General features: G+C 48.6%; 1 protein-coding gene across 1 annotated transcript in view; it reads right to left on the bottom strand.

Moving 5' to 3' along the window:
* The window catches only part of EDARADD (EDAR associated death domain), a 90841-nt gene extending 77916 nt beyond the window's left edge, over nucleotides 1-12925 (bottom strand). Inside the window, 1 exon segment of the mRNA XM_033196838.1 lies at nucleotides 12493-12925. Within this exon segment, the coding sequence (XP_033052729.1) occupies nucleotides 12493-12553 (61 nt within the window). The 5' untranslated portion in view covers nucleotides 12554-12925.
* Nucleotides 12926-14551: the final 1626 nt, after the last annotated feature.

Here is a 14551-nt window from a genome sequence, read left to right on the forward strand (position 1 = left end):
TGGGGATGAATGGAGACAGCCTTCGTCAGTGCCTCCCATGAGCAGGGCACAGACATCTGCAGAGCACGAAGAAGGTAAGACTGCATCAGAGACAGCACTGAGCAGCCTAACCCCCGGGGACCGCGGCCTAGCCCCAGCAAAGAGACCTGTGCCCTGTGTCCAGCACAGAAACAGAGGGCTGCTGGGTCTCAAGGGACTTCTCAGGCCTGGACCATGAGACAGCAATGCCTCCCTGATGCGCTAAAAATTTGAGGTCCTTTCCTAGTTTTCCCAGCATCACATGAACCCCTCAGATTCCTGGGTGGCCCTGAGGGACAGGGCCCCAATTCTGACTGAAGTGGAATTTCCTGCCAGTCCAGTGCAATACACACTCAGATTTGGATTTAAATGGATAGAAAGAAAATGAAAAACAAATTGTGTTGCTAACGTCTCTCTGAGATGGCAGAACTCTTACTGCCCAAGCAACAAGCAATGACACAGAGCCCTGAGTGCCAAGGCAGTGGCAGTGCAGGACAACCAGGGGACACCCAGAACCAGCACTCGAAGCCTGGGGAGCTCCCGGAGAGAGGAGGAGGGGCGGGAGAGGAGCCTGCAGAGGGCCTGAGGGCTGAGTCTGGAAGGATGAGTTGACGTGGTAGAAACGGAAAAGCATTCCAGGCAGAGGGAATAGCACAGGCGCAGAGAGGAGAGAGAACATGACACATTAATGTACAATCACAGGACAGACCATGTATATGACGGTGGTCCCATAAAGATGAGATCACTATCTTCTCACCCTACCTTTTCCATGTTGAGATATGTTTAGACACACAAACAGCACTGCATTACAACTGCCTGCTGTATTCAGGATGGTCCCATGCTGTGCAGGTGTGTAGCCCAGGAGCAGTGGGCTGCACCATACAGCCCAGGAGTGTTGTAGGTTACACCATCTAGGTTTGTGTAAGTGCACTCTGTGATGCTCACACAACTATGAAACCATCTAGTGACGCATTTCTCACAGTGTATCCCTGTCGTTAAGTAACATACGATGATGCTTCAAATGAGTCCTTACAGCCAGACACAAGTGCATTCAGTTTTCCAGTTTTTCCTTCCCATCCTTCTCACACGCTGGTTCCTAGCTGGGGAGGGGGTGGTAGAAGCCACCACAAAATAGCCCCAAGTCCCTTCTCCCTCCTCTTATCACAGCCCAGTCTCACATATTTCATCTTCACTAAGGTGTACCTGGAGGACATGCTTTAAAATGCTATCCTGCTAGGAGTGTGGCTTGTTAATAGGCATCAGCACGTGAAATTTCAGGTAAATGGGTTTGGAGTGCTGAGGCTGGGGTGAGGTTGGGGGCTTTTAAATGCCCCTGACACCATCCTCTGCAAACAATACCCGCTGTGTCAAGGACAAGTTAATCCTGTTTCCTACAGGAAAATTAGAATGAGCAGAAAAAAAGAAAGAAAGAAAGAAAACATAAAAGAAGAGGAAAATGCAGTAGATCGCTGGGAAAGGCAGAGCCACAAAAAAAGCATCATTGAGGACACACACAGGACAGTTAAAAACAAGGAAGGACCAGTCCTCACTGGCACATCACTAAGAGCTAGCAGTCTGGCCTTGAACAAATCTAGTGCTGTGGCCTTGGACAAGCCTAGAGGTGTGACCTTGGAGAAGTCACGTAAGCTTTCTAAGCCTCAGGCTCTTCCTCTGCACCATGAGGAGTCCCGGGTCTCTGGATCCCACACTCAGCTTACTACCATTATTCTGGATTTGGGAACCACCTGGGTTGGTGAATTTCAACTCCCCTCAGACTCTGACTGAGTTCTATGAGATCCTGGCGCCTGTGTTGGAGGGTTATGAAGCTAACAAGATAGAGACAGAAGACAACATAGGCTTGGAGGCACAAAGTCTCTTGCTTTGGTTGACATCTCAGAATAAATGGAACTTAAGAAGACAAAGACACAGAGAATTTAGTTTTTTTTTGTTTTCTGAAGCACAACAATGAAGTGAGAGGGGAACGGGGAAAGGCACTACTTTCAGGTATTAGAGGCATTTTCAGGTCTTTTTTTTTTAATTAATTAGTTAAATTTTTTTTTTTTTTGAGATGGGGTCTCACTCTGTCGCCCAGGCTGGAGTGCAGTGGCGTGATCTCGGCTCACTGTAACCGCCGCCTGCTGAGTTCAAGCGATTCTCCTGCCTCAGCCTCCTGAGTAGCTGGGATTACAGGCACCCGCCACCACACCCGATTCGTGTTTGCATTTTTAGTAGAGACAGGATTTCCCCATGTTGGACCAGGCTGCTCTCAAACTCCTGACTTCAGACGATCCACCCGCCTCGGCCTCCCAAAGTGCTGGTATGAGCCACCGCGCCCAGCATTTTTTTTTTTTTTTTGAGATGGCGTCTCGCAGTGTCACTCAGGCTGGAGGGCTGTGGTGTGATCACTGCTTACTGCAGCCCCAACCCCCAAGCACAAGCAATCCTCCCACCTCAGCTTCCCAAGTAGCTGGGAAGGCACGCGCCACCATGCCCAGCTAATTTATGGGGGATTTTGTTTTTGTTTTTCATAGAGACAAGGTCTCGCTATATTGCTGAGGCTAGTCAGGTCTTTTATTATTTTCCTTCTTGTGGTTCTGACTTCATTAGCCTTTGCCTTATATTAAGCTGTGGATTAAGTTCTTACCTACGTGTTATTGCCATAAATGCTCACAGACCCAGGCCCACGGTGGTGCCCCATGCACTCTCTCTGGTACTGCACCTTCTCCCTGGCCTGTTTTAGATCATGCCAGACTCCTTATGTTCTCACAGGTCCAGATGCATGTGTGTACCAGGGAAGTTATTCCCAGGAGAGCAGAGCCTGGTATATTTGAGACTGATCCAGAAGGGGAACGTTGCCCTAAGGTCTTTCTTAGGGCCTTGGAGTTGCATGTTTACAATACTATTAAGTATAAAATCAAATCATTTATCTAGAAGCTTTAAAATATTTGTTTTTCCCAGCCCCCGCCTAACAGCAGGCTGAGCCTTCAGGCAAGGCTCTGATATCTGATGGGACATGGCACAGAGGAGCCCCAAACAGAAGCGGGGCTAGAGCCCAGCGGAGATATCTGATGGGGCATGGCACAGAGGAGCCCCAAACAGAAGCGGGGCTAGAGCCCAGCGGAGACAAGACCAGTGGTTTTGCCAGGGCCGGGTGCAGGATCCGTCCCCTGCTCATGGCTGCCATCTTATGCCGGGCTGTGTTTTTCTGCCAAAGCTGCCTGGGCTCCCCTGGGTCGGCGACTCTGCACAAGGCTCAGATCACCTCAAATTAGCTGGTAACTGACTGATGGGGATATCTCTGCTGGCAGTAAGAATGAAGTTTAACTCCCTCAAGCATATTCTGGAAAGTTCCTCAAAAGGCATGAGAGAAACCTGGTGAACTGAAGCATCAGGGCTGGCGAGGGCACCTGGCCTGGCTCACAGAGGCTGCAGGTGACAGCAGGCAGGGCAGGCTGCACCCTCATTTTCTTTCTGTGGGCCCTAAATCCCTAACTTAAACCTCAGGAGGTGAACAGAGCCCCTCTACATCCCCTTCCTGTTTTAAAAGTCCATGAGTGGTGAGTAGTAGTAGCCATAAGGGTCAAAGAGCACCTCCAAGCTGAAAGTTCACAATTAAACTTTCAAAGCTCTCACTTTGAAAAGTTCGAAAAGTTGTCCAGGCGTGGTGGCTCACGTCTGTAATCCCAGCACTTTGGAAGGCCAAGGCGGGTGGATCACTTGAAGTCAGGAGTTGGAGATCAGCCTGGCCAACCTGGTGAAACCCCATCTCTACTAAAAATACAAAAATTAGCCAGGCGTGGTGGTGCGTGCCTGTAATCCCAGCTACTAGGGAGGCTGAGGCAGGAGAATCACTTGAACCTGGGAGGTGGAGGTTTCAGTGAGCCAAGATCTCACCACTGCACTCCAGCCTGGGCAATAGAGTGAGACTCTGTCTCAAAAAAAGAAAATAAAAGGAAAGTTTGAAAAGCTTAAAAGCTTCCCTAGTGTCTGCTCTGCATGGCACGGCTTACTCACAGTCTCAGCTAAGCCTTACAGTAACCCCGAGGAAGGCATTAGGCACCCCTTTTTCACATATTGAGTGCCCAAGATCACAGGGTGGCTGGTAAGTGGAAAAGCCAGAATTTGTATCTGGGACTTTCTGGCTTCACAATCGGTCTGTTTTCCAGTATAATCAGGTTCTAGAAGTACCTCATGGCCAGATGTGGTGGCTGACATCTGTACTCCCAGCACTTTGGGAAGCCAAGGTGGGAGGATTGCTTGAGTTCAGAATGCTTGAGAACAGCCTGGGCAACATAGTGAGACCCCATCTCTACTTATTTAAAATAATAAAAAATAAAATAAAAATGTTGAGACAGGGTTTCACTCTCTTACCCAGGCTGAGTGCAGTGGCTTGATCACAGCTCAGTGTAGCCTCCACCTCCTGGGCTCAAGCAATCCTCCCACCTCCTCCTGAGTAGCTAGGACTACAGGCATGCACTGTCACATCTGGCTAATTTATTTTTATTTTTGTAGAGATGGGGGTCTCACTATGTTACCCAGGCTGGTTTCAAACTCCTGAACCTGCCTTGGCTTCCCCAAGTGCTGGGATTACAGGCATGAGCCACCATGCCTGGCCAATAAAATAAAATTTAAAATAGAAGTGGGCTGGGCACGGTGGCTCATGCCTGTAATCCCAGCACTTTAGGAGACCGAGACAGGCGGATCACGAGGTCAGGAGATCGAGACCATTCTGGCTAACACAGTGAAACCCCATCTCTACTAAAAAATACAAAAAAACTAGCCGGGCGAGGTGGCGGGTGCCTGTAGTCCCAGGTACTCGGGAGGCTGAGGCAGGAGAATGGTGTAAACCCAGGAGGCGGAGCTTGCAGTGAGCTGAGATCTGGCCACTGCACTCCAGCCTGGGCGACGGAGCGAGACTCCGTCTCAAAAAACATAAAAAATTAAAAAATTAACTGGGCATGATGATGGATACCTGTAATCTCAGCTACTCGGGAAGCTGAGGCAGGAGAATCGCTTGAACCCGGGAGGTGGAGCTTGCAGTGAGCCGAGACTGCACCATTGCACTCCAGCCTGGGCAACAAGAGCGAAACTTCGTCTCAAAATAAAACAGAAGTGATTCATGCACTGACCACCTGACAGACTCTCTTGAGAAGGTGAGTGTCTGTGTGTCCTATTTCCCCTTTTTATATGGGCTCCAATCATATTGGTTTAGAGCCCACTTTGATGACCTCATTTTGACTTGGTTACCACTGGAAACACTCTGTTTCCAAAGAAAGTTACATTCTGAGATACTGGGAATTCTGACTTCAACATATCTTTTTAGAGGGACACAATTCAACTCCTAACAGTCCACACTCCGCCCCCTGCCCATCCTTTCCACATGCAGAATCTATTTGCCTCCTCCCGACATCCCCAAAAGCATTAATCATTCCAGCATCCACTCTAAATCCCAAATCTCATCACTCATCTTCAACTCAAAGACTCAAATCTCATCATCTACCAAATCAGAGCCTCTTCAGGAATGCCAGGAAACACGTACTGTATGCAACAGCCTCTCCAGAAAGAATCCTCAGCACATAACCCAAAACAGACACCGGTGAGGTGGCCGAGGACTGCACTGCCGCATTCTGACATCAGATAGTGGTGAACAGTTCCTAGAGATGGTTTCTCAAAGGAAGTTCAAACATCTCTAAAGATGTCCTTTCAGAGAAAACAAAGAAGGAAGTATGTCAGGACTTCCCGGCTTTCCCAAGCATCCTGAGCCAGAAAAATGCAGTCACTGTGCTTTCTAGTGAAGAACTACAGGCAATCCTTTGAATGAGTGATTGCAGGATTAATTTCTTTCTCATTTGTTATTTGTTTTGTGCCATAGCTTTTTTTTTTTTTTTTTTTTTTTGAGACATTCTTGCTCTGTCACCCAGGCTGGAGTGCAGTAGCGCGATCCCAGCTCACAGCAACCTCTGCCTCCTGGGTTCAAGTGATTCTCCTGCCTCAGCCTCCCCTATAGCTGAGATCACAGGTGCCCACCACCATGCCCGGCTAATTTTTGTATTTTTGTTAGACGCAGGTTTCACTATGTTGGCTTGCCTGGTTCTGGAACTCCTGACCTCAGGTGATCCACCTGCCTCAGCTCCTAAAGTGCTGAGATTATAGGCGTGAGCCACCACTCCCAGCCCATAACTTTTCTTTTGACTGCTATTGTCATTATTGGATATACAAAAGGCTTGGAGGTGGGGCGTGGTGACTCACTCCTGTAATCCCAGCACTTTGGGAGGCCGAGGCAGGCACATTGCTTGAGCTCAGGAGATTGCTTAGGCAACATGGCGAGACCCCATCTCTACTAACAATACAAAAAAAAAAAAAAATAGCCGGGTGTGGTGGTATGAGCCTGTGGCCCCAGCTACTCAGGAGGCTGAGGTGGGAGGATTGCTTGAGCCCAGGAGATGGAAGTTGCAATGAGCCAAGATCGTGTCACTGCACTCTCGCCTGATTGCAGAGCGACACAAAAAAACAAAAGGAAGAGAAATGAAGTGAGAATTGGGAAAAGCCACACAGAGGAGAAAGAGAGGGCAGAAGGAGCAGAGAAGGGAAAACCACAGATTGCCATCCCTCTCTTTAGTGTATCTGCAGAAAGAATTGGCTGGTCCAGCTTTGCATAAATGAGTGCTCCAGGAAGTGGCTTACCCTTTAGTCCTGGGTACTGCCCACAATGCCATGGGAGAGACTGGCACCTCGGACCCATCGAAGCCCGCAGGAGGGGCTGTGGGAGGTGAAGTACCACCACTGGGGCTGTCCTGAGTTGGTGGCTCAGGGCCAGGGTTCCCCCAGGAAACAGCCCTGTGCTGTGGCGTCTCAGAACAAAGGGAGAATGTGCTCTTCTGCAGTGCTCTGTGGTCGTCGGCACTTGCCCTACTGTAACCAAGCAAGGAATTGTGCCACCTTTGACCCAGACCTTCAAAGCCCCGTTGTTTGTTTCTGTCTTTAAAATCTATCTGTATGAACAATCAAGAATAACCAGATTGTACACACATTTGACAGACAAATCTGGCTCCTCCAGTGCGAGACTGTTTCTTAGTGGAAGAGACACCAGGATGATAGCTACACTGTAACCACTGTCATTGTTTTCTTTCCATGTGACTGTGAGTCTTGTGAATTTTCTCAATGTGAAAAGTCACTTTTAAAATTAACTCACGGCCAGGCCGTGGTGGCTCACGCCTGTAATCCCAGCACTTTGGGAAGCTGAGGCAGGCAGATCACTTGAGGTCAGGGGTTCCAGACCAGCCTGGCCAACATGGTGAAATCCTGTCCCTACTGAAAAAGAAATACAAAAATAGCTGGGTGTAGTGGCACACCCCTGTAATCCGAGCTACTTGGGAGGCTGAGGTAGGAGAATCGCTTGAACCCAGGAGGTGGAGGTTGCAATGAGCCAAGATCACACCATTGCACTCCAGCCTGGGGGACAGAGTGAGACTCTGTCTCAAAAATAAATAAATAAATAAATAGTAAAAAATAAAACTAACTCATAGTATAGTATAATCATATACATACTTTTGTTATATGCATGTGGATATACAAACATCTTACTTTAACTTTACAAAGAAAACTTAGTTATACGGCTAACTCGATGAGTAAGTTCCTAAAATGCCAATGTGGGAAGAGCTTTTTTTTCCCCCCAACTCTTTAAAGGGCCTGTGGTTAAATTTTATAACCTTCCTTCCTTTGCCCAGGGCTTACTATGTGTGGAGTACTGTGCTGAGTGTCAGGGAGAGCTACCACACAGACATGGCCTCTGTCCACGGGTTTATGGCCTACTGGAAATAGCCACAGTGGCCAAATAATCACAGCTAGAAATAGCGACAGGTGCCAGAAACGAAAGGTACAGGGTTTGCTGAGCGTGTATAACATTGGGCTTGATCTGGGTGACCTATGAGCTGAAATCTGGAGGCTAAGTAGAAGGAAACGGGTGGGTAGAGGATGGGGTGAGGGTTGTAATGCAGGGGGCCTTCCAGGCCGCAGGAACAAAATTTGCAAAGGCCAGGATGTGCCAGGGTGCAAGAGGCTTCAAGGAAATGAAGGGAGGCAGCACAGCCGTGTGCAGAGAGCAGGGGTCAAGCTAGGTGTCAGGTGAGGCAGGCGAAGGAATAGGTAGGGATTGATTGTACAGAGTGTGGAAGCCTCAAGGACTGAGGATCTGTCGGAAAGTGTTTGAAAGCCAGCACCGGATTCAAAGTCAGCACAGAAAAATGGCAGAATCGGATTTGTTTTTAAAAGATGACTGGCTGAGCACAGTGGTTCACAACAGTAATCCCAGAACTCTGGGAGGCCAAGGTGGGTGGATCACTTGAGGTCAGGAGTTCGAGACCAGCCTAAAAATACAAAAAATTAGCCAGGCGTGGTGGTGTGCACCTGTAATACCAGTTACTTGGGAGGCTGAGACAGGAGAATCTCTTGAACCCGGGAGGCAGAGGTTGCAGTGAGTGGGGATCATGCCACTGCACTCCAGCCTGGGCGACAGAGTGAGACTCCGTCTTGAAAAATAATAATAATAAAAATAAAATAAAAGATGACCCTGGCCACCTTTTGCAGAATACGTAACCAGAAGGCAAGAGTGGGTGTGAAAACCTAAGTTGGAATGGTGTGAAAACACCAGACGGGAGAAGAGGGTGGGAAATCAGGCAAGAGAGTATGGTAACTTGGTCTGGGGTAAAGTGAGCTCAAGATACGGGCACCATCTATGGTTTCTTTACAGAAATAGGAGTAAGGGGGTGTCTCCTGTGGGTTGCAGAAATGACACAGTATGTTAGGAAGGGGAAACTGGGGTGTGTGTGTGTCTGTGTTGAAATGGAGGAGTGCTCATTTTATAGACAGAATAGAGTCCCAGAGTGGGAATGGACATTTGGGAATGGACATCTTTCGGATGGTCAAATATGTTCTTCAGCATCGTCTGCCAACTGGTGGGGAGCTCTCACCCTCAGGAGGCCTCCTTTCTCTTTGTGGGAAGCCCAAATCCATCTCTCTCTAAAGTTTTCACCGACAGGTTTGGGTTCTACCTCTTGAAGTCAAAAAGACAGATTCTTTCCACACGACTCCCTCTTACCATCATAGCCTCTGTCCATCATATCCTCTACTCCTCCACATGTTCTGGGATTTTGAAATCCCTTTGTTCCATGTTGCCCATTTGTTCCAGGTTGTGCACATCCATTTTGGCTGGACCAGGCAGACTAAGAATACCATCTTGGGAAATCTGGAACCTGTAGCTTTTTTTTTTTTTTTTTTGAGATACAGGTTTTTGCTCTGTCGCCCAGGCTGGAGTGCAGTGGCTCAATCACAGCTTACTGCAGCCTCGACCTCCTGGACTCAAGCAATCTTCCTGCCTCAGCCTCCCGAGTAGCTGGGACAATAGGCATGCACTGCCACATTGGGCTAATTTTTCTATTTTTTGTAGAGTCAGGGTCTCACTATGTTGCCAAGGCTGATCTCAAACTCCTGGCCTGAAGCAATCCTCCTGCCTCAGCCTCCCAAAGTGCTAGCATTACAGGCCTGAGCCACTGCACCCAACCACTGAGCTATTTATACACTGTGGTCACTGCTGAGCTGTTTTCCAGCCCCCATCTTGCCTGGTAGTGCCGATTTAGGGGGGGCCCAAGTAGATTTTACATTTTATCTCTATTCAGTGTGTCTCTCTCAAGATCTTTTTGAATCCCCCCCACACACACACCTGCAATGATCATTTAATGAGATCTGAGGCCACTATTAGTGAAATCTAGCCTAAAACACCCCTTGGCCCCTTGTCAATTCCGTTCTCAGAAGAGGAGATGGATGCTAGGGTAGGAGTGGAGTGGGATGGGGCAGTACGAGGGTTTCTCCCTTTGCTTCCCCTTCTATTTTTTCAAATAACAGGTATGGGGATGGGGAAGAATATCTAGACAATGTATTTATTTTCCGCATTCAATTGATAAAATGTTTACCAAGCCCCACTTTAAAAAAAAAAAGGTAGATCTTTCCCTGAAGTTTCCAAGAAACGCCCCCAAACTCAGCCCTCACAATGCCAACTTAGTTGTTGGGTGTAGTCTTCTGACCACCTGCAGACACACTGTCTCCTTCTAACTGCTGAAGCCACAATTTAAGGATGGAACATTCGGCCGGGCGCGGTGGCTCAAGCCTGTAATCCCAGCACTTTGGGAGGCCGAGACGGGCGGATCACAAGGTCAGGAGATCGAGACCACCCTGGCTAACACGGTGAAACCCCGTCTCTACTAAAAAATACAAAAAACTAGCCGGGCGAGGTGGCGGGCGCCTGTAGTCCCAGCTACTCGGGAGGCTGAGGCAGGAGAATGGCGTAAACCCGGGAGGCGGAGCTTGCAGTGAGCTGAGATCCGGCCACTGCACTCCAGCCTGGGCGACAGAGCGAGACTCCGTCTCAAAAAAAAAAAAAAAAAAAAAAAAAAGGATGGAACATTCAAACTCGGCCCCTGCCCCAGCTCAAGAAATGAAATAAGAAACGCGTTTATCTAGACTGTTATATCAGGTTCTACGTAACTCTCTTCAGTGTTTCCAACCTCAACAAAACCAAGTAAAGCCCCAGTGTACTCCGAGGGATAGATCATTCATTCATTTGTGTGTTCAAGAAACACCCACGGAGGTCACCGTCTAGGTTATATGAGAGCGCAGAGACAGAACTCCAGGAAAGCGAGGTCTGGGACGGATTTTAGAATCACGTGAGAGAAAAGAGAAAAATCTCCACTCTGACCTCGGTACCAACACACAGTATTTTAAAACAGAGACAGAACTAGAGGCCATTCTAACCACAGATGGGATCCCACAGGTGGGATCTGCCTCTCCATTCTGCGGATACTATCTGATGAAATAGCTCCGAGGGCCAATGTTTAGACAAACAAAACCATTTCATCCAACTGCACTGGGGGTGAGGAAGAGGAGTAATGAGAAGACATGTGAGCGGAGAGAAAAGAAAAAGCCCGGGAGGGGAAAACGAAATCCACCCCCTTGCGCTCATTTCTGCCAGAGATTTGCAGGACGTGTCTCAACCTGGCATCCCGAGTCCAGAACAAAAGCCACTGGGGCTGCGGCGTGGGCAGGGGGAAGGCGCGCGGTGGGTGACGCGGGGTAAGGGCCGTGGCGAGCGCGGAAGGGGCGGTCAGCAGCCGCTCGCGGGGCTGGACTAGGAGCCCCATGAGACCCCGGGTCTGGCGCCTGGGTTGGGGGTGGTTCCCGGGCGTCCCTCGGGGGTCGCCAAGGCCCGGCCTCGATAGCCCTGCGGCTGCTGCGAGCGCCTCCCGAGCTCCCGCCCCGCGGTGCCCGCTCCAGGTGCGGGCGCGACGCTGTGTACCTTTACCTGCGCGCAGAGGGCCGTCCGGTGAAGCCATGGGGGCGGGTTAGGGGCAAACGAGCGTCCGAGCGGGGCTGGCCGGCCTCCGGGGATGAAAAGTCCTGCGGTTCCGACGCGCCTGGAGCAAACCGCGGCTCTGCGCGCCCCTGCCCTCCTCTGCCTTCCCCTCCCTCCTTCTCCTCCTTCGCTTCTTCCACGAGCTCACTTCCTGCTTTGGCAATTAGCAAAGCCCCTTCGCTGCGCGTCCCTCGGTACCTCCCTCCGGAGGAGCGGGGCGGGAGCCGGGGTGCCGCGACCCGGGGCTGGGACGCAAGGCGGGGCCCCGAGTGTCCCGGGCGTCCCCAACGCCCGGAGCGCGCGTCCTGCCCGGTGCCCACGTCCCCCTGGGCGGGTCCTAGCGGGGGGCTGACACGACTGCCGCCCGGGACAGACTGCGGGAGAAGGACTGGCCTTAAGAAACGGCTGCAGTCGCGGGTCGCTTTCCCGGCTCCCTAATCACGCCCTCAGCTGAGACACCAGAACTCCCCCTACACAGGCCTGGGCCGAGATGCCCGCCGGCGAACTGATATTTAGACAATTTCCTGATCTTTAAGCAGACTCTGCTGCTGCATGATGGCACACGCTGGCACTTTCCATTTTGATTCTTCTTTGGCATTAGTTACTATATGACCTCCAGGGTGAGTGCTGCACAAAAGGAGTGAAAACAAGTGGCCCGATACGCACTCACAGCCTCCCTAGAAAACACAGCTTCGGGTTCTCTCGGAAAGGATGGCTTCAAATATTTAAAATACTACGTTTCAGTGGGGTTTATACCCATTACTTAAGGGGGAACACGTTGGAATTGGTTATGAAGAATATATTTAAGATCGCTATATTTTAACTAAAACTATCATCCATCATAAGTCTATTATAGGAAGGGGACGGGCATTTTAAACAGGAATCTTTGAAGAGCTCTAAATAATCTTTCTCTGCCTTCGCACATAAGAACAGAAAGATAAAAGTTGGGTCGAAAAAGATAATAACACATTATTTAGTGTATAATATATCAGAAAATTATCATAAATAAGCAACCTCTTGCTAAAAACTCAGCTCTGAGAAATCCAGGAAGACAGCAAATGCCTACATACCGTCTTGGTGACCAGGGGCTTTAGTGCCTCTCCCCATCTGTTTAGTCTTCCTGAGGCCCATGGCAACCTTGAGTTTGGCTTCTTATTCTCTGGAGTTTGCCATGGAAGCAGCAAGAGGTTCCAAGAAGATGCTCGCTGGTTGTCTAGCCAGAGTCAAACCTTCCAGATGAAAGCTCTCTAGGGGAATTTGTGGGTGGGAGGATAAACTTCCTCTTGGTCTGCCTTCGGATAGGAAGGGAAATTTTTTTAAAGGGTATTTTATCTTAGAATCAATTTGGAGGTTTCTTTGTGGTTCTTTCTGTACTTCTCATGAAGATGGAATTATTCTGACGTTGGCTGTCAGGAAACACTAAGTGAGCCTGTTAGCAGCCCAACCTCAAGCATTGCTCTAGAGCTGGTTTGCTTTTTGAAACTCTGAACCGTAATTCATCTTTTTTATCATTCCCATTCTGCATTATATCAAACAGAAGATGGGCGGTATGTTTTAAGTTTTTCTTTGTTTGTTTGTTTGTTTGTTTTAAGGAAGATTGACTAGTTATGTAGGTTACTATTCCCTTTCATTTTCCATTCCTTGTGCCTCCTTTCCTATGAATTTCAACAATCCCCATCATTACCTTTATTTTTCCCATGTGCTTTGCGAACTATAAAGTATGATACAAATGGGTGCTATTGTTGTTTTGCACTTTACAAAAAAAGTAATTTAAAACTGATTCTCATTCACCAGAGTTCCCACACAATTTGTTGTCATAATATGTCCTTCGACTTTTATTTCTCTTGCTGTCCAAGAGTGTTTTAAACCTTACTGTTGAAAATAGACATTTTTGGGTTGGGCGTGGTGGCTCACACCTGTAATCCCAGCACTTTGGGAGGCTGAGGCAGGCGGATCATCTGAGGTCAGGAGTTCAAGGCCAGCCTGGCCAATGTGATGAAACCCTGCCTCTACTAAAAATACAAAACAACTTAGCTGGACATGGTGGCACATGCCTGTAGTCCCAGCCACTCAGGAGGCGGAGGCAGAAGAATTTGCTTGTACCCGGGAGGTGGAGGTTGCAGTGAGCTAAGATTGTACCACGGCACTCCGGCCTGGGCGACAGAGTGAGACTCTGTCTCAAAAAAAAAAAAAAAGAAAGAAAATGGACATTTTTAACATTTCCTGATAGTGCCCAAACAATCTCAGAGTCATGTGAAAATTTTCATATTTCCATAACTTCACTGATCTCCAATTTTCCTTTTCCAATAAATGGAGATAGTACATTTGGTCATCATGGAGTCAAATATGCTGGATTTTGCTGATGGACCTGTCACTGTAAGGTTGTGTTACATTAAGTAAGAAACCAAAACTGAGTCTGTAAGTGTCTGCAAGATTGTGATAATTCACTGAAATAATGTTTATGTGAAAATACTGACTGGTCACGGTGGCTCACACATGCAATTTCAGCACTCTCGGAGGCCAAGGTGGCAGGATTGCTTGAGGACAGGAGTTCAAGACCAGCTTATGCAACATTTTGAGACCCAGTCTCTACAAAATAATTTAAAAATTAGCTGGATCCCAGCACTTTGAGAGGCCAAAGTGGGTGGATCACTTGAAGTCAGAAGTTCGAGACCAGACTGTCCAACATGGCAAAACCCCATCTCTAATTAAAATACAAAAATTAGCTAGGCGTAGTGGTGGGTGCCTGTAATCCCAGCTACTAGGGAGGCTGAGGCAGGAGAATCACTTGAACCCAGGAAGCGGAGGTGCAGTGAACTGAGATTGTGCCATTGCACTCCAGCCTGGGCGACAGAGCAAGATTCCATCTCAAAATAAATAAATAAACAAACACAAATACAAATACAAAAATTAGCCAGGCATGGTGGCAGGCACCCAACTACTTGGGAGGCTGAGGCAGGACAATCGCTTAAACCTGGGAGGCAGAGCTGCAGTGAGCTGAAATTGTGCCACTGAACTCTAGCCTGAGTGATGGAGCAAGACTCTGTCTTAAAAAATAATAATAATAAAATAAATTAGCTGGGCATGGTGGTACATGCCTGCAGTCCCTACTACTCTGGGAGGGTAAAG

The sequence above is a fragment of the Trachypithecus francoisi genome, unplaced genomic scaffold, assembly GCF_009764315.1.
Source record: "Trachypithecus francoisi isolate TF-2019V2 unplaced genomic scaffold, Tfra_2.0 Lachesis_group5, whole genome shotgun sequence".
Classification (NCBI taxonomy): domain Eukaryota; kingdom Metazoa; phylum Chordata; class Mammalia; order Primates; family Cercopithecidae; genus Trachypithecus; species Trachypithecus francoisi.